At 44.1% G+C, this 18,649-nt stretch overlaps 1 protein-coding gene across 4 annotated transcripts in view; it reads left to right on the forward strand.

Moving 5' to 3' along the window:
• Window positions 1–18,649, forward strand: part of MYRFL (myelin regulatory factor like) — a 34,171-nt gene that overhangs the window by 3,852 nt on the left and 11,670 nt on the right. For all 4 annotated transcript variants that reach the window (XR_008332453.1, XM_053405979.1, XM_053405978.1 and 1 more), the window contains exons 4-13: window positions 70–322; window positions 1,095–1,183; window positions 2,745–2,895; window positions 6,197–6,392; window positions 6,872–6,948; window positions 9,047–9,157; window positions 10,730–10,820; window positions 13,035–13,235; window positions 14,554–14,662; window positions 15,462–15,571. Coding sequence is in view for 3 of the 4 variants with exons in the window: in XM_053405979.1 (XP_053261954.1) it covers window positions 70–322; window positions 1,095–1,183; window positions 2,745–2,895; window positions 6,197–6,392; window positions 6,872–6,948; window positions 9,047–9,157; window positions 10,730–10,820; window positions 13,035–13,235; window positions 14,554–14,662; window positions 15,462–15,571 (1,388 nt within the window). In the remaining variant the exon portion in view is untranslated. The remainder of the gene's footprint in view (window positions 1–69; window positions 323–1,094; window positions 1,184–2,744; window positions 2,896–6,196; window positions 6,393–6,871; window positions 6,949–9,046; window positions 9,158–10,729; window positions 10,821–13,034; window positions 13,236–14,553; window positions 14,663–15,461; window positions 15,572–18,649) is intronic.

Below are 18,649 nucleotides of genomic sequence, written 5' to 3' on the forward strand. Positions count from 1 at the left end.
GTGTTCAGTGTTCATCTGAAGTGGTGACGCTGGATGATGCAATGCTTCTCTATCTCTCTTTCTCCACAGTCACGTATTATGACATTTCATACCCTACCGGGTTGCGACCTTCAGCACCTCTCCCTTCCGCAGGGCCCACCAATAAGTTCCCTTGCAACTTTTTTGAGACTTCTTGTAAGACAAATGCTATCGGACAAGCGTGTGGTGCACACCATGACTTCAGTCTGAAGACAGGCAATGCTCCAACTCCCTGGAATAACTCCACGCCATCAAATAATCATGCTTTAAATGGCTCCCCGTTAAGATCCTCTCACAACCCCAGGTAATTTAAAATATATATTACTGTAACCAGTGCTTTTCCCCTCATGGGTTAGCAAGAAAAAGTGTGGAGAAAAAAATGACTCTGATTTAAATTTCACCCGCAAAAAGAAAGAAAAAAATTCTGCTGCATCTTTTAGAGGCTCGTCATATTTTAGAGGCATTTCCTTCTGTAGGAAAGAGCTGCTGTCAGCAAATTCATGTTGTTAAGGCGCACAAAATAAGATTTCAATCTCTCCACAAGGTGGCAGCATTTAAATGTTGAACAGCTCAGTCTTGTGTTTTACTCAGAAGTAAGTTACATTGTAAGGGATATGGGTGGCATTGTGGGTTAAACCACAGAGCCTAGGGCTTGCTGATCAGAAGGTCAGCAGTTCGAATCCCAGTGACGGGGTGAGCTCCCATTGCTTGGTCCCTGCTCCTGCCAACCTAGCAGTTCGAAAGCACGTCAATAGATAAATAGGTACCGCTCTGGCGGGAAGGTAAACGGTGTTTCTGTGTGCTGCTCTGGTTCGCCAGAAGCGGCTTAGTCATGCTGGCCACATGACCCAGAAGCTTTCTGCGGACAAACGCTGGGTTCCTTGGCCACTAAAGCGAGATGAGCGCCGCAACTCCAGAGTTGTCTGCGACTGGACCTAACGGTCAGGGTCCCTTTACCTTTACCTAAGTTACATTGTGTTCAGTAGAATTTAGGATTGCATTTGTCACATGATCTTTCTTTGAAACATTGCATTCATATTTTAATCAATCGGTATCAACGTTCATGTTCCTTCTAGTCTTTCCTTGGTATCTAAAAAGAGAAAGCACTCTGAGATGTTGGAGGACCCTCTAGAATTTCAAACATGGTCTGGCAATGTTGGACAAAGTAAGTGGAAATGTATATTTTGTCTGTAGGGGTGGGGATCATCCTTCAGCACAGATATGTCCACCTCCATACACCTGAGACTTTAAAGTACCGTATTTTTCGCCCTATGAGGCGCACTGGCCCATAGGACGCACCTCGTTTTTTTGGGGGGAAATGAATAAAAAAAAATTATTTCCCCCCCCAGCCGCGGGGCTGGAGTGGGGGAAGCCAAGCTTCCCCCAACCGCAGCCCACAGAACAGGCTGCTGCCCGCAAGCCTTGTGAGCCCGCGGGACCTCCCGCCGGGCTTGCAAGGCTTGCGGAGAGCTTCCTGAAGCCTGGAGAGCGAGAGGGGTCGGTGTGCACTGACGCCTCTTGCTCTCCAGGCTTCAGCGAAAGCCTGCATTCGCCCCATAGGACGCACACACATTTCCCCTTCATTTTTGGAGGGGAAAAAGTGCATCCTATAGGGCGAAAAATACGGTAATATAATAGTGGGGTTGGAAGATGGAAAGCATGAAACTAAAAACACCCAGACTTGAGCCAAGATCTGTCTATCTACCTATCAAACCGATCACTGACATTCCTGAGGGGCCTGTATGAGAAGGCTTGGACTTAGTTATTTCCTTAATTTTGTTTTTTGGTTTGCTGTGTTCTGTGGGCTGGAGATCAGTGCAACTCACATGTCCCATGTGTAATGCCAATGAATATACACAATTGCACCAGGAGGGGAGCTGTCATTGATCCAATGGGCCAATCAGCACCACTGTTGTTTGAGCAGAAAGACCTGGACACCTTGGATGGTATTCAGTTCAGTAGTTCTGCTAGTGCAAGCACTTTTGACTGTGCAGCAGAACTTCCCCTTCCTCTCCTCTCACCACAAACCCTGTGCACTCCCTACATTTGCTCCGGAGGGTTGGGAGGAAACCCAGGACATCTTTTAGGAGTGTGTGGGGAGTACACAGGGAAAGGAACTTCAGTTGTACAGCCAAAAGTGCTTGCTCTTGCATAATTGTTTAGGGGGGTGCTGCGCCCCGCATGCAATTGCACACACAATGTATCATCTTCTTTGGCCCCAAGATTCTGCAATTCTAATCCTGTAAACTGCTATCCAAGCACAACTAGCAAGAGATGGTACAAGAGCGTCTCTACGGCTCAAGATGCCATCACCATCATTTATTGTTTATATGCCTCCCATCTGACTGGGTTGCCCCAGCCACTCTGGGCGGCTCGCAGCAAAATATTAAAAACACAATAAAATATGAACCATTAAAAACTTCCCTGAGCAGGGCTGCCTTCAGACGTCTTCTAAAAGTCAAATAGTTTATCGGTATGACATTTGAAGGGAGGGCATTCCACAGGGCAGGCGCCACTACCAAGAAGGCCTTCTACCTGGTTCCCTGTAGCTTCACGTCTCATAGTGAGGGAACTGCCAGAAGGCCCTCAGAGCTGGACAATGGGCTGGACAATGCGGGTGGAGACGCTCCTTCGGGTATACAGGGCCAAGGCATGCTTCTTCTAGCCTGACAGAATCCCAGAAACAACAACATGACAGCTCTGCTGATGGTCTGATCTCCTTCCAGTGACTCTAAAGGATTCTTCTCCTGACATACAAGAGTATGACAGTGGTGTGCAGAACGTAGTGTCTGTTGAAAAATCCTATCCGTCCCTTGCCTGGCAACCATATCGGATATCTCCCTGGAGCAGCCTGTTCAACCATAATTATGAAAAGCTGTAAGTGCTTATCACATTCCATACTTTTTTCATTGTGATGCTCAGATTAGAAAGAAATAGACACCACAGGCTTCTCTTGAGGAAGAGACTGAATTGATGTTTGAACTACAAATTTAAATGGGTTTGATGATGATGATGATGATAAATTTATTCATACCCCACCCATCCGGCTGGGCTTCCGCAGCCACTCTGGGTGGCTCCCAACAGATTAAAAACAGAATAAAACATCATTAGGTTCTTAGGTTGTAGGCTGCCTTGTCCCTAGTCAGAACACAGTCCGTCTGGCTCATACAGCTTCTGCTGACTGGCAGAAGCTCTCCTGGGTTTCAGACACTGGAGTTACCCCCAGCCCCACTTAAGAGATGTGAGAATTATACCTGGGACCTTGCTACACAGGGGGCATTCTTGGGGAGTGCGCACAGCTGGGGAGGGAAGGATTAAGGGGAACTAATGGGTGCTGGGTGTCCATGACAGACACGCAGATGACATGAGGAAGGCCAAGCAGGTGGCTCACCCAGTGCACACCCAGTTAAACTGTTCAGCTTGACTGTGTGTCCACTTGGTGAGCCACCTTCAAGATGGCATTTCTAATTTCTGTCCTCATGTCTGACATGGACACCCTGCGTCCGTTAGTTCCAGGCATTCAGCATGGAGGCTGCCTCTGAATATTGTTTGCTGGGGAGGAACAGATGAGGAAAGCTATTGCTGTCATGCTTTCTTGTGGACTTCCTAGAAGCATCTGCAGAAAGCAGGATGCTGGCCGAAATGAACCTCTGGTATGATCCAGCAATGCTGCTCTTCTTATTCTTTGAAAATAAGAGACATTTTTCACCTGAAACTGATTGGTAGCTTGAGCTGCATTTTTAGTATTGTGTAAATCAAGTAGATAAATAGGTACTGCTCCGGCGGGAAGGTAAACGGCGTTTCCGTGCGCTGCTCTGGTTCGCCAGAAGTGGCTTAGTCATGCTGGCCACATGACCCGGAAGCTGTACGCCAGCTCCCTCAGCCAATAAAGCGAGATGAGCGCTGCAACCCCAGAGTCGTCTGCGACTGGACCTAACTGTGAGGGGTACCTACGTTTAAATCAGGGGTAATAAGCACCTGGGGGTTTGCTGGGGTCATGAAAACAAGGCACCATGGCATCTCTCTGATGCTCTTGCATCTTGTTAGAAATCAAGTGACTGTCAATGTACTTATGGTTAAGTGTTACTGCTTAAAACTTAATATAGTCTTACTTTATGAATACATTATTTTACTTCTTGGAAACGTGCAGTAGTTCAAAGTCTTTCATATCTATGAATTCCTTATTTTATTTCTTGGAAATGCACAATTGTTAGAACCATTTCTTGCTTTATCATCTTTTTAGAAGTAGTCCCATAATATGAACAGGGATATGAGACTGGGCTGGGGTGGAGGTGTCCGCAATACAAAAGAGAAGTAGTGAATATCTTCTCAGTCTATATATTTTTTTGTCTTCGTTGTCCAAAACCGGGCATATCTATTCTTTCACAAGCAGGGTAATATTGGGACTACCAAATGTTTACTTTCCAATGTAGAAGAAACATTTAAAAATACAGATAAAGCCTGATTTTCAGGCATTTGTATCTTTGAAACTTGATATCCTTTTTATTACATGCTTTACAAATCCAGAAGTGAGTGGACATTATTTATGAGCCGGTTCTCTTCTCTGCCGTAGATTAAAATCTCATGAAGAAAGTGACAGGTCTCAAAAGGGACCATTTGCTCTTTCTTCACCATCCCGAGAGACCATAAAGTTGAAATAAATCTTTTGCAAAAGTCTATACATTCTAACCTCTAATGGCCAAGTGAAAGGAGGAATCCCAAAGAGCCACCTTTCATTTGCTGGGAGGAAAGTGGGTTTCCACAGTACCATGTGACAAGGGATCATTGTTCAGCCTTCCTTTAATGAACAAAGTGACTCTATATAATGGAGACTTTGAGTCTTGGGCTGTAGCTTTCAAGTGATGTATTACAGAGATGCAGACAGAGAGGCACAATTGTCCTAGATAGCTAATTCACTGCTTCTTTCTAGACGGCCTTTGAGACCTTTGCCCCATACACGATAGCAGAAAAGAAGGGTCTCACATTTGGTAGAAACCCACGTTTAAACAGCACATGATAGCAGCCATCCTCATAGTGACTCTGCATAGTGACCACCTCCCAATCCACATTACACAGTATATTTATTAGGACCAAAACAAAATGTCACAAAATAAGATGTAGGTTTAATGCTCTCCAGAATTCTTCTTCAGGCTGGGATATGACACACAGCCGTGGACTGGGATGGAGGTTGGGGAGGGAAACAAATAAGCAAATGAGGGACAAAAATGGGCTTGATGCTGTTGCTGTCTCAAGATGGGAGATTGTAGACTTGGTTAGATTTGTCCCTGCTAGAGCCTGCTGCAAGTCTCAGGTTATGCCTATGATTTTAGGACAAAGAAGCAATTTGGAAACACCGGGGCATCAGTTTCCCAGATCTGTTGCTAGCATTAAGTGAAACAGACACGAGGAAGTAGAAAGAAACATACTGATATTAACTAAACTGGAGATCAGTTGAAGTGGGTGTTAATCTTCGTGAGACTACAAATGTAGGAAATTTTTTATTACCCAGAAAAATTCTACTGGATAATACTGCAGGAGGTTGAAACAATCTTCCATGTATTTTTTTACTGTCGTTTACATCAGGGGGTTTGATGGCACACAAAATATCCTCAATCTTAAAGAGTATACTTAAAGAGTGTCTTCCTTGAGGGTGCTACTACATTTATTAATGAGCAGCTGCAAAACACCAGCATGTCTCTTAGACCTGATGTGGCTGTTAGTTCTTAGCTAGGCATTTTTTAAAATAAATGTTTTTTTGCTGAGGTTGTGATTTTGCATTTCATATTTGTATTTTGACTTATTGGTTGGTTGGCCGTCATAAATATCTGACTGGATGTTTTAAAATGAGGGTTACATGAGAAAAATGAGTAGCCTTTTCGCTCACTGCGTCAGAAAGGCATCGTGAGCAACAGTGCTCCTTTCTGCTTCCTGTCAGCCCTGGAAGGAGCCAATCACTCTCTTAAAAAGGAACTACTTGAGGTGTTTAGGTATCTCTGCCTATTTCCTGTACAGCATTAAAAGCCAATTTAAGAATCCATTATTACTTCAAAGATCTCCCTCCAAAAAGACATGAATAATTTGTTACTGGAGTATCCACATCTATAATATTGTCTGAGTGACGTAACTTGCTGAAATATTATTCCACTTACAGATTCCTCTTGTGTGTGTTTTTTTCCAGCCCAGATGTGGGATATTACATTGTTACAAACAAAGGATTTAATTTTTCAACAGCAGATAGCGCTTTTGTTTGTCAGAAGAAAAACCATTTCCAGATCACAGTCTACATTCGAGTGGTTGGACACCCAAAGTTCATCAAAACCCATTTGGGGCTGAAGCCGGTAGAAACGTTTTACTTGAAAACTTTTGGTATTAAGGTAAGTGTGTTTCCTTCCTTCCTTCCTTCCTTCCTTCCTTCCTTCCTTCCTTCCTTCCTCTTTCTTTCTTTCTTTCTTTCTTTCTTTCTTTCTTTCTTTCTCATTTTCATTATTAATTTATTTCAGATACTTCTATGCTACCTTTTAGGGCAGGTATGGGGAAGCAAATACAGCCCTCCAAACCCTTGGGACTATTCCCAGGCCTTCACCCACCACTTGCCCTGCTTCACACCTTTCTTGAATGTTTTTGTGTAGCTGGAATATGCCCTTGAACTCTGATCCTCCCTCTTTCTTGCCTGGATGGAGGTCAGGTATTTTCCCAGATAAGCTTAATGTACAGAACCCTTCTGGTATGTTTAAAAAAAGAGAGAGGGAGAGAGAAAGAAAGAAAGAAAGAAAGAAAGAAAGAGAGAGAGAGAGAGAGAGAGAGAGAGAGAGAGAGAGTCTTAAACCTCCTTTGCTTGTTATTCCGTATTTAGATGGAAGCTCCCAATCAAGTAATCATCATTGAGCAATCTCAACCTGATCGAAGCAAAAAACCTTTCTACCCTGTTCAGTAAGTAAAAACAAACATACAAACCACAAAACACCAAAACCCACCCATTATTATTATTATTATCATTAGTAGTAGTAGTAGTAGTAGTTCCCCACCCATCTGACTGGGTTGCCCCAGCCACTCTTAAATGCTTCCAACAAATATAAAGGCATAATAAAACACTGTACTTAACAAGTAAGTATATGTATCCATTCAGTTATTCACTGGACATATCCCACTCTATTCAGAAATATCACAGTGGCTCCTTTCGATTTCCAGTCTAGGCACCTATCCATTCTAGACCACCAACCAGCCAGCCACCCCTGCCGAAAAAGAGCAGGTAAAGCAGAAAACTGCTCAGACCCATGCTTTCTCGGCATGGCACAAGGGCATGTGTGGACATCCTAACTATTCATTTGCTAAAGCCACTAAACTGTTTAAGCTGTGCACTCCTGAGTCAGAAAAGGTAAAGGTAAAAGACCCCTGGGTGGTTTAGTCCAGTCAAAGGTAACTTTGGGGTTGTGGAGCTCATCTCGCTTTCAGACCGAGGGAGCAGGCGTTTGTCCACAGACACCTTTCTGCGTTATGTGGCACAACAGAACATCATGATGGAAACCAGAGTGCACGGAAACACCGTTTACCTTCCCGCTGCAGCAGTACCTATTATCTCCTTCCACTGAGAGCTCACCCTGTTGTGTGGATTCGAACCGCCGACCTTCCGATCAGCAAGCCCAAGAGGCTCAGTGGTTTAAACCACAGCACCACCCATGTACACACAGGATCTAAATATTCTTAAATTTAGCGTCTTCAGGTGCTGCCCGTCTGTATTTGTCAATAATCCGTGGATCGTGGCAGTACTACCTTTAGGATTAGGAAGTGTGAGTATCAATGAGCTCCATCCTTTCACTTTTCCATAGAACAACTTTCCTTAGGACAACTTCCTCCCTGTGGGTAGGCTGAGATCCTGCATGCGTAGCCTGGGGACCAAATTAGATGTGACATCATTCACCACAATTAGTAACTGCGTAAGTGATTTTTTAAAAAGTGAATTGTTTGGGTGTTCCTCAGGCCCAATCTGGGTTGGGACTTCAGTGGGCATTGAAGACCCCCTTCCACCATTGCAATCTGCCAGGGTCCAAACTGGGCCCACCAGATCTACTGTTTACTTTAGCAAGTCATTCATGCAATTGCTAATCTTGGGAATGCTATCATGTCTAGTTGGGCTCTTTTGCAGTTGATACTTGTTGGGCAGCTCCAGTCCTGTTTCCATGTTCCTCTGCCTACATCATTGTTTTGCTGATGAGAAGGCCAAAGACATATCTTTTCCCTGGGAGGTGTTATGTATTCAGTGGTCTGTGTTTGTCTGAGCTTGAGTCTGGACTAAGGATCCTGAGCTCCTGTGTTCTGATTCGATACATGATGCCCAATCACAAAACATTTCAGGATTTGGGCCTCTGCCATTGGCCCTTGAACTCTGAGTCATTATTTGCAGCTTGGAAGTTGTCAATCATGCTTTGTGTGGGGGTGGCCCAGGCTTTCAGGAATGTATATAAGCAGCTGCTTTGCCCCTGTTTCCCAGTTACGTAGTTAAATAAAGGTTCTTGCTGTTATCACTGCGTCTGGCATCATGGGAACCCACCTACACTTCAGGAGTATTTGAGGTGAGGGATATATCATTTGGGAGATGGAAAGCACCAGGGAAGGAATCCAAAACTGTTGAGATCTGGGGGCATCTAGAAGATTCAGCAGAGCGTTAGCCAAAAATGAGTCTTCACAAATTGTCTTGCCAATTATCTGTCAATAATCTGGTGATACCACGCAATATACATCTTTTCACAAATGTAAATAGGTGAATACTTGAGAAAGGCAGTGTAAATTGGGGTGCAGGAAGTGGGGAGCAAAGTCACCTATTATCACTGCCACCTCAAATTAGGGGTTTCTCTCTTTGAAGTGCATGTGTGTTACAAGTTATTAAAAAAAATTCTGTGCACTACATAGATGGCGAATGCTCACCTCTGTTAAGGACTGAGAGTTTAACTTATTAGGCACCTTGTGGAAAATTTGCTGTGAATTAACAGTTAAACTGAAATCTGTGCGCTTTCCCCCTTTTGTGCTATAGAGTTGATCTGCCAGGAGACCAGGTGACCAAAGTAACCTTGGCACGATTGCACTTTAGTGAAACAACAGCCAATAATATGAGGAAGAAAGGAAAACCTAATCCTGACCAAAGGTATTGCATTTGACAGCAAGCATTTCACACATTTCACCATGTGATTATGTTTTAAGGCTCATTACTCTTCAGCTCCTCTGTTATCTTCTTTTTCTGGTCCATGAAAATCTCTCATATAGATTTGTGTGTGTGTATATATACACACACATCTCATGGCTTATTAAAATCTATGGGAAAAGTGTGACGTAATTTGCAAGCGCCACTGAACTCAGTGAAACTTACTTCTCAGAAGTCCCATTCAATGCAGAAGGGTTTACGCCCAGGTAAGCCTTTGCACATGTAGTCCCACTGTTCAGAACAGCGAATATCTATTGTCTAATTAATGTATACGGCATGTGCAGCCTTACAGCACAATCCTAAACATGTCTACTTAAAGCAAATTCCATTGAAACAATGGGCCTTGCTCCAAGGTAAGTGGATTTAGGATTGCAACCTTAGTGTATGTATTGTTATAAGTTTGTGGGGTGCCTGGTGTCGCCTTCTAATTCTGGACCCCACTTCTAATTCCGGGGTGCCTGGATTTAGCATGTTAAAATATAAGTCATGTTAAAACATGAGCCAGGCTGGCTTCCTGATGAAGTCATTGCCTGGAGAGATGAACCATTAAAAGAGCACAAAGAAGGCCATTAGCAGAGACTCTCTGGCCCTGGTGGCAAATGGTGAAAGCCCCTCTGAGGTGAGAGATAATTAACAGAGACAAAAGGCCAGAGTTTCAGGAAGGTGGGGGGCAGAATGCAGTGGAAAAAGAGGTAAGCAAACAGGAAAAGGTGTCAGTTTTGCAAGCTGGACAGGGGAGGAGCACGAGGTAGGCTATCTGTTTCATGCTGCAGAGAAGGTCAGACACAATGTTTGGGGATCTCTTGGAATCCGAGGCTACAGCAGCAGAAGGACAAGACCCTGTTGTGATGTGAATGTTTTGCACTCTTACTATCTAGCCTCAGGTTGTTGTTGTTTAGTCATTTAGTCGTGTCTGACTCTTTGTGACCCCATGGACCAGAGCACGCCAGGCACTCCTGTCTTCCACTGCCTGGGTTGTACATATGTGTAAATAAACCATATATCATGAAGACATCGCAATCTCTGTTGTGCCTCATTGTCCAAACACAGACCCTGGTAAGGACACAAGACCCTGGAATCTCACAACGCTCAGAGATTGGGGTGGTGTGTCACAGTATGTTTACTCAAAAGTAAACCCCAGCTTCAAGTGTGGGATCCCCTGGGGGCTGGAGAGAGAGAGAGAGAGAGAGAGAGAGAGAGAGAGAGAGAGAGAGAGAGACTCTTTGTCAGGCAAGCTCTTAAGCATGTCTACTCAGAAGTAAGTGCCATTGACTCAATAGCATTGACTTCCAGATAAGTGGGTTTCGGCTTGTAACCTTACTCAAAGGGAAATCCCAACTTTGGGTGTGGTTTGGACAGCATTAGCATCCTTGTAATGTAAGTCTTGTACAGAGTACAGGAAGCTTCTCTGTTTTTGAGGCGCACACCCCTTTGTTTCCGGAGTTCTTGGCCATTTCTGTGATTTTTTAAATGCTTGAAATGATTTTCTAATTTAAAAAACAACATTCTGTTTAGGTACTTCATGTTAGTTGCTGGGTTGTACGCCGTCAGTCAAGACCAGCCCTATTTGGTGGCTGCTCATGTTTCGGAAAGGATCATTGTCAGGGTAGGTCCAGTGTTTTGTTACTGCTCTTCACCTCAGCTGTGCAGTATTACTATTGAGATTTATGGGGTGGCTTTGCTGCTGCAGTAATGGTTTCGCACTCTTTGCCCCACCTCTTCCTCCTTTCCCCCATCTTTGTGCTTGCAGTGGGAAGCATGTTTTATCTTCCATTTTATTCCTGTGAAAGTCCTTGCAATTACAAGGGGCTGCCAAGTGGATCCAGCCCTTGGAACTGGAATGGTCTCATAGCCTGGGCTAACTCACATGATGTTTGTGAGAATAAAAGCGGGATAACCCGTGTTTACTATTTCGATCACCACGAAAGCGTGGGTTGCAAATGTTCATTCAGAAGTTGGCATTTTAAAAAAGTATAAAATATATATATATCGCTGCATTCTAGAAATACATCACATCGGTTTGCAACTATATAAAACCATGCAGTAAAATCATTTTTTAAAAATTAAAAACAAACTAAAAGTAAAATAATTAAAAACAAGCATCCAAAAATTCCACGACTGCCATGTAAACAAAAGCCCTTTTCAGGCCTTCTTGGTTTGCATCCAAGGAGAGGCACAAGACCACATATCTCAGCCTGACCCCTTTACCAACCCACCACAACCTTCCTGCGTTGATTGGGATGGACTGAGAGGGAATTCTAACTGCACACAGCGGATCTTGGTTCCATCCCCCATCTCCAGACTATGCCACTCAATGTGGGAAGGTCAGGGTGGAGGGGGCTGGGGTGTCATGCAGAGTCCTGCCACCCCAGATACAAATTAAGAATGCCTGAAGAGGAATAAAATCTTAATAAGATCCCGTGCATCTGAAATCTCTGCTTAACTTGGTATGTGCAGCAAAGGCCCGTAAGAGAGAAGCTCTGCTCCGCTTTTCCTGCAATACTGGGAAAACTCAGCCATCTACTCACCCAGTTGTGGTTAACAGGCATATCAGATCATGCTCTAATTGTGAGGTGCTTGGCTCCACATACTTACAGATGGCAGAGAACGGTTAAAAAGAAAGAAAGCTTTCCCTGGTGCTGTTTTGCTTGGATACAAATGGGAATCCTTGAATTCCATACTGATTGTCTGATCTTTTTTAAAATAAACGCTAATAAATCACTAAAATCTCAGCATCATCATGTTTTGAACACCTGCCCTAATTTTGCATTCTCATCCCACTTCCCTGAATGGTAAGATGTTCCACTGAAATGTTATAGTGTTTACAGCACAATCCTAGGCATGTCTACTCAGAATTACGTCCGGCTGAGTTGAGTGAAATTTATTGCCAGGTGACAGAGCAATCCTAACAACAGGAAGCGGGCATAATTTAGGACAGTGTAATTTATGCCCTTACCCTTGTTCCAAGCTTCCTTCAGGACCCTCTGGCAAGGGGCTATTGCTGGATGAAACAGCATGGAGGGTGGGCCTGAGTTTTGAGGACATGACTGAGCTGAACAGGGTTTGGAATAGGTGCAAGTCTCTTCTCATACCTTCCGGTACACCAAAGACAAAAACCAGGACGCCATCTTCTGGGATGCCATCTTTTTCTTGTGAAAGGATGGCGGCCATTTTGGACGCCATGACCTTGTGCAATTTCACACTGCGATTATCCCCGCTGAAAGTGCTTTTTTGGGCACGGCGCCCAAAGACGTGCGTTTGGGGGAGCTGCACAATATTGTGGCCCGGTAAAGCTGCTTTTTAAAGGGGAAAATTGCCTGAGATCATGGCACCCAAAATGGCCACCATCCTCTTCAGAGGAAAAAATGGGATGTCCCAGGTTTTTTGGGACACTTGCCCTGTCCTGCTCAGAACACCCCTTTGGGGGATTTATACCATTGCAGATTCTCTTCTTGTTATCTAGCCAGATTTGCCTAATATCAGTTGTGCACTTTTGAAAGTCACTTTGCTTTAGTAGATGCTCCCAATCCCATCCTCCATCCTGCCCCCCTTCCCTCTCTGATAAGATTCAGTGAGGTGATTTTGGACCAGATGTTTGCTTCAGGTCTTCCCTTCCTTGCCCCCTGTTGCATCTTTAAAGTATTCAACACACACCGACTCCTTTTGGGTGAGGTTGTCTTTACTCAGCTGTTAATTTTGCTGCATCACAAAGAAGCATGAGGGTGCATTTCTCTGGAAGGATTTTGCGTGGTACTAATTCCCCCCCCCCTTAGAAAACGAGTTCTGTGTTTGTACGCTACTGACCTGAAAATGTTTTCAGGCCTCTAACCCTGGACAGTTTGAGAATGACAGCGATATGCTCTGGCAGCGAGGACATGTTCCTGAAACCGCCGTTTGCCACGGTCGAGTGGGAATTAACACAGACGCACCAGATGAAGCCCTGGTTGTCTGTGGAAACATGAAAGTTATGGGAGCAGTCATGCATCCATCTGACAGGCGAGCCAAACAGAATATCCAGGAGGTGAGCAAGACAGGGAAGTAATTTCCCAACACAGCAGCGCATGTTCGCATGGAGATGGTGACTGAGAGGCAGGCATTGCGTTGCGAAGTAACCAGATGTTTCATAGCTTTTGCTCATACCTTAAAAAACTAGCAGTGTGCTAGAAGGGATGGGGAGGAAGGAAAAAATAAGAAGGTGCCTTATATGGCATAGAAGTATTTTGTCCATCTAGGCCAGTATTGCCAACTCAGGCTGGCAGCAGTTATATGGGGAAGGGGTTGCCCCCATCATTTCCATTAAGTGGGAAGTGAGGAACATAAGAAGCTGCCTTATACGGAGTCAGACTATTGGTCCATCTCATTCAGTATTGTCTACACTGACTGGCAGCGACTCTCCAGGGTTTAAGGCAGGAATCTCCCCCAGCCCACCTGGAGATGCTGGTCATTGAACTTGGGAGTTTATATTATTATTATTATTATTATTATTATTATTATTATTATTATTATTATCATCATCATCATCATCATCATCATCATCATTATTATCATTATTATCATTATTATCATTATTATTATTTATTATTTACACCCCGCCCATCTGGCTGAGTTTCCCCAGCCACTCTGGGCAGCTCCCAATCAAGTGTTAAAAACAGTACAGCGTTAAATATTAAAAACTTTCCTAAACAGGGCTGCCTTCAGATGTCTTTTAAAGACAGGATAGCTGCTGATTTCCTTCACCTCTGAAGGGAGGGCGTTCCACAGGGTGGGTGCCACTACCGAGAAGGTATAGGAAAAATGATTTGCAGTTTATAGTGGTGGGTGGGTGTGAATGCCTCTGTGCACGGTCCCCCAGAAAGCACTTCTGTACTTGTACAAAACAGGGCACCCAATTTTCAACAACCTGCCCTATCAGTTTCAGCCCCCTGTGATCCCCCAAAAGCTACTCCTGAGGGTTGAGGAAGCCTCTGGGATGGTGTGGGATAGGGCACAGATTATTTCAGTAGGTAAGCTGAAATTGGCAAAAATAGGGTACCCCACCTTGTGGAAACCCTCTCCCTAGGGCTTCCCCCCCCCAGGTGGGTGCCATTGCCATTATAAGAGAACGAGGGAGGTGTTCGTGGTGAGTTCCTGCACCTCTTTTTCTAGATAAATAGCACTGCCTCTCCCTTTGCCTCAAAATACGAATTGGTATATAGGGGCATTAAAACTGCTTAATAACAACTAGGCATATTAACTGCGCCCACCTCAGACTTCAAAAGCACGTGCACATGAAAGCCCTTTGACATGACTTGACTGTTTTAAATATTTTAACATTCTAAGCCTTGTCTTTGGTCAATTAGGTTGATACGCATGAGCAGCTGAGAAGAATAGCACAGATGCGGCTGGTTGAATACGACTACAAGCCCGAGTTTGCATCTGTTATGGGGATTAACCAGATCCATGAAACAGGTATTTCATCAAATCATCTGTTGTTTTCAGGTCTTCAGGCATAATAATCTTGAATACACCCCAGCATCATCTTCCTTTATAACGTTGCAATGTTTGCCTTGGCAGTCAAACGTAACGCAGTAATCCAATTAATGAATGTATCAATTGCATTGTATTGTGTTTTTTAGACTGCCCTTCAATCACATCCCCAGGGCAATGGGCAAAAGAACAAAACACCTAAAATGCAAATGCGAACACAACAGCAAACCTTTACACAAGGCCCCAAGTTCAGAAAAGTGTCTGGAAAGTTGGGGGAAATAAAAAGGGGGTTGCCTAGCACAGGAAACACCTCATAGTAGGTACCTGGTCAACCTTTTTAGAGAGGGTGCTCCAAAATTGGGGTGCCTCTGTCTTCCAGTAAATAATAAGGTACAAAATGTGCAGGTGGGTCAAGGGTCTGAACTGGGAGGAATAGTCCCCTGGGTTATATCAGGGACCACATACAGGCATTGCACCTAGACAAGTGGAATCTGCAACAAAATATTGCAGTGTGGAGTGCTTCTGCTTGGGATTCAAATCAATAAGCCATGTCCTTTTTTCAGGATACTCCATTCCATTCGGAGGGAGGTCCTCCCTATTTTCCATAGCCTCCTTCCCAGCAGTCAGTAATCCATTGTTTATTAATATTTACAGTGTTTAAGAATAAAATAAAACTTCTAGCTTGTAAGTAAAGCAACAAGGAGTGCTTACAGAAGGAACCCCCTGTGAGAAATGTTCTGCTTTCGATTGCACCCCTTCTCTTAATTTTTTTTGTGAGCAGGAGTAATTGCCCAGGAAGTTCAGGAACTTCTGCCAAGAGCTGTGAGAGACACTGGAGACTTAACATGTGAAAATGGAGAAAAAGTGGATCATTTCCTCATGGTTGATAAGGTAATTCTATTTTCCTACAGTGCAGTAAACCATCTTGCTTTGAAAAAGAGTAGTTGTAAGTTCACTGTAATTAGTGTTCATGATTAGTCACATCATTTTTGAGATTCACCTTCTGGAGAAGTAATAGTCTACTCTTTGATGGTTCTGTGTTTTAATACAGCAGTGATTAGAAACAGGTGTCCCATCCAAGCAGGGAAACGGAGAAGGTAACTTCAAAATGTTGAACTGGGGAGACCCAGGGTCAAATCCCAACTTGGCCTTATAGTGCACAAGAAGACCTTAGGTCAGGCACACTCTATTGACTTGGCCTACCTCAAAGGATTGTGGTTAAGATAAAATGGGGGTTGTGGGGGGGGGGAGAGATTCATGTACGCCACTTTGAGCTTCCTTGAGGAAAAGCAGAATATACATTGGAAATAAAAAAGTAGTAATAACGAGCTATTCCTTCCTTTCATTTGGATCTCCCTTTGGCCAACTTGTGTTATGGCAACGTTCCCAGCTGAAGTACCATATTTTTCGCTCTATAAGACACACCAGACCACAAGATGCACCTAATTTTTGGAGGAGGAAAACAAGAAAAAAAATATTCTGAATCTCAGAAGCCAGAACAGCAAGAGGGATCGTTGCGCAGTGAAAGCAGCAATCCCTCTCACTGTTCTGGCTTCTGTGATAGCTGTGCAGCCTGCATTCGCTCCATAAGAAGCACACACATTTCCCTGTACTTTTTAGGAGGGAAAAAGTGAGTCTTATAGAGCAAAAAATACAGTAACTTCCAAGACTCTCAGTCCTTCACCATTGGCATGAAATGGGACCAAAGGCAAACTTGAATTAAATGCTAGGCCCCATCATTTGGATCTTTCAGATACCTTCTTCAGGCTGCTCAAGATAAAGTAGACCTGTATTTTTCTTATCACTGGGTCCTGATGGGAGAAGAGCATTTTCACAAAGGGGAATAGGTTAACCATACGTGCATCCGTTCAGAAAAAATGTGCCAAATTTGATTGTTTCTGAAAATATTAATACTATATACCTGGGGTTGCCAATGTGGTGCCCTACAGATTCTGGACTCCAGCTTCCATCAGCCTCAGTCAGCAAGGCCAATGGTCAGGGATGATGGGAATTGTAGTCCAACAACAGGGCATTATATTGTGTACCCCATATTAATAGTGATGTAAATTATCTGAGTGCCAGTCCTTATGTTGCCAAAAAAGCACTATCCACCTCCACAAAAGAGCAGGCACCAGCAGCCTGGGGGATGTACAAAAGAAGAGGAATGGTCTACACTGCAACTTTTTGTTTTAGCAGGCCCCTCCCCTCTTGTGGATTTCACTATGACCTTGCACAGTTTCACTTAAATGGCTGCAAGCTCTGGCACTCTGCGGGACCTTGTGACTTAATAAAACTCCAGTCTGTCTCCCTCTCCTCATACAAACTATACTTTTGTGGAGATCTGGGCATGACCGGTTGGGAAGGCATCCGATTCATATCTCCTGTGCAGGGGGACAAGAGGACCATGTCATCGATGTAATGGCTTCAAGACCATGAGTGTTTTGAAGATACCCTTCAGCGAACCAATTGTGGAATGTCTTGTCTCTGTTGATTGTGTGGGCTTTCCCAACTGTGTAGGTTTTGTTTATGCTACATATCATATGCGGCAGTACAATTTGGGCACCATAAAAAAAACCAGACCATCTCTGTGCGGCATTTACAATGGTGTTTTGTATGGCTTAAATGTACTGTGGCAGCTTAATAACATATGGAACAATAACTGCTTTATTCAAAGGCTGAATGGCAGCTTTCAATTTGCACATTATAGTGTGGGAAAGCAGTTTGCCGAAATACAGCGCTATAAATAGTATAGCATCCTGGGGGCCTTGCGTAGACAACTTCCCTCAACCATAGGAGTGGCTGCACCTCTGTACAGAAATGTGTTTGTTTGTGTGATGAGTAAGAAAAATGGGAATGAAAGGGCAGCTTGCAAAAGCCATCACAGCCCTGCAAACATCTAGGAAGAAAGCCAGGATCCTGAGGGAGTATTCTTATGTCATGTGTGAGCTGCTTTCACACTCCCGTGGTTGCATTTGTGAAGAGGAACGATGTGGCTTGAGCCAATGGTGTGGCTCCTTCTAGGGAAGCTTGAGAAATCCAGTCTTTGTGAATTCTCATATGACCATCAAAGATTGGACCAGGGACCTTCCATGTGAACAGTAAGTGCTAAGTGTTTAGGACTGCGCTGTACACCACACCGGAGAGAGACACATCTGCTGCTGCTGATCCCAAGTACCTAGTATGCTACCCCTGAACCCATTTCAGCTGTTGTGGGGTTAGGAGGAACAGGCGCTTGGAACTCATTCCTCCAGAAATTAGCCTACCTGTGACTACTCTGAGAATGTATGCATACAGAAAGTACAAGGCTTTAAGGACTGTGAAGATGAGGTGAGCTGTGGAGGAGAACCCCACCCACCCACCCATACATGATGTTGTGGAGGCATCAGCCCAGGCTTTGTACCATGGAAGGTGCTCATGGTGGAGAGGACCTCCAGGAGACACACACTGTTACCAGCTGCAAAGCCAAAGAGGTGCCTATGCTTAGTGACCTTACCCTAGCCAGGCAAATGCATAGATTGGAAGGCCAATGACTCGGTGCACTTCCTAAATATTCCAAGGCAGTTCTCAGCTCAAGAGATGTATTCTAAGATTTCTCAAGTGCTTATTTTCAGAGAAACAACCACATCTTTAAATGCATCTGGAAGAGCCAGCGTGATATAGTAGTGCAGTGTGTTGGGCCACTTATGAAGTTTGTCGTGTGGCCTTGGGTTCCAGTCATGCTCTCACAGCCTAACCTACCCCACAGGGTTGTTGTGGGGATAAAATGGGGAGAAGGGGACCTTGTATGCAAACTTGAGCTCCTTGGAAGAGAGATGGGATATAAATGCAATAAAATCAATAAGCACATTTAAAAAACAACAACAGATCAACATGGAAATGGGACAGAGTGGAGTTTCAGGTGAATTCATGAGAAAGTGTCACAGAGTAGAAATAGCAGATTTACCAGTCTCTTGCTCCCCTCCTTTCTAT

The sequence above is a fragment of the Podarcis raffonei genome, chromosome 10 (assembly GCF_027172205.1).
Source record: "Podarcis raffonei isolate rPodRaf1 chromosome 10, rPodRaf1.pri, whole genome shotgun sequence".
Taxonomy (NCBI): Eukaryota; Metazoa; Chordata; class Lepidosauria; order Squamata; family Lacertidae; genus Podarcis; species Podarcis raffonei.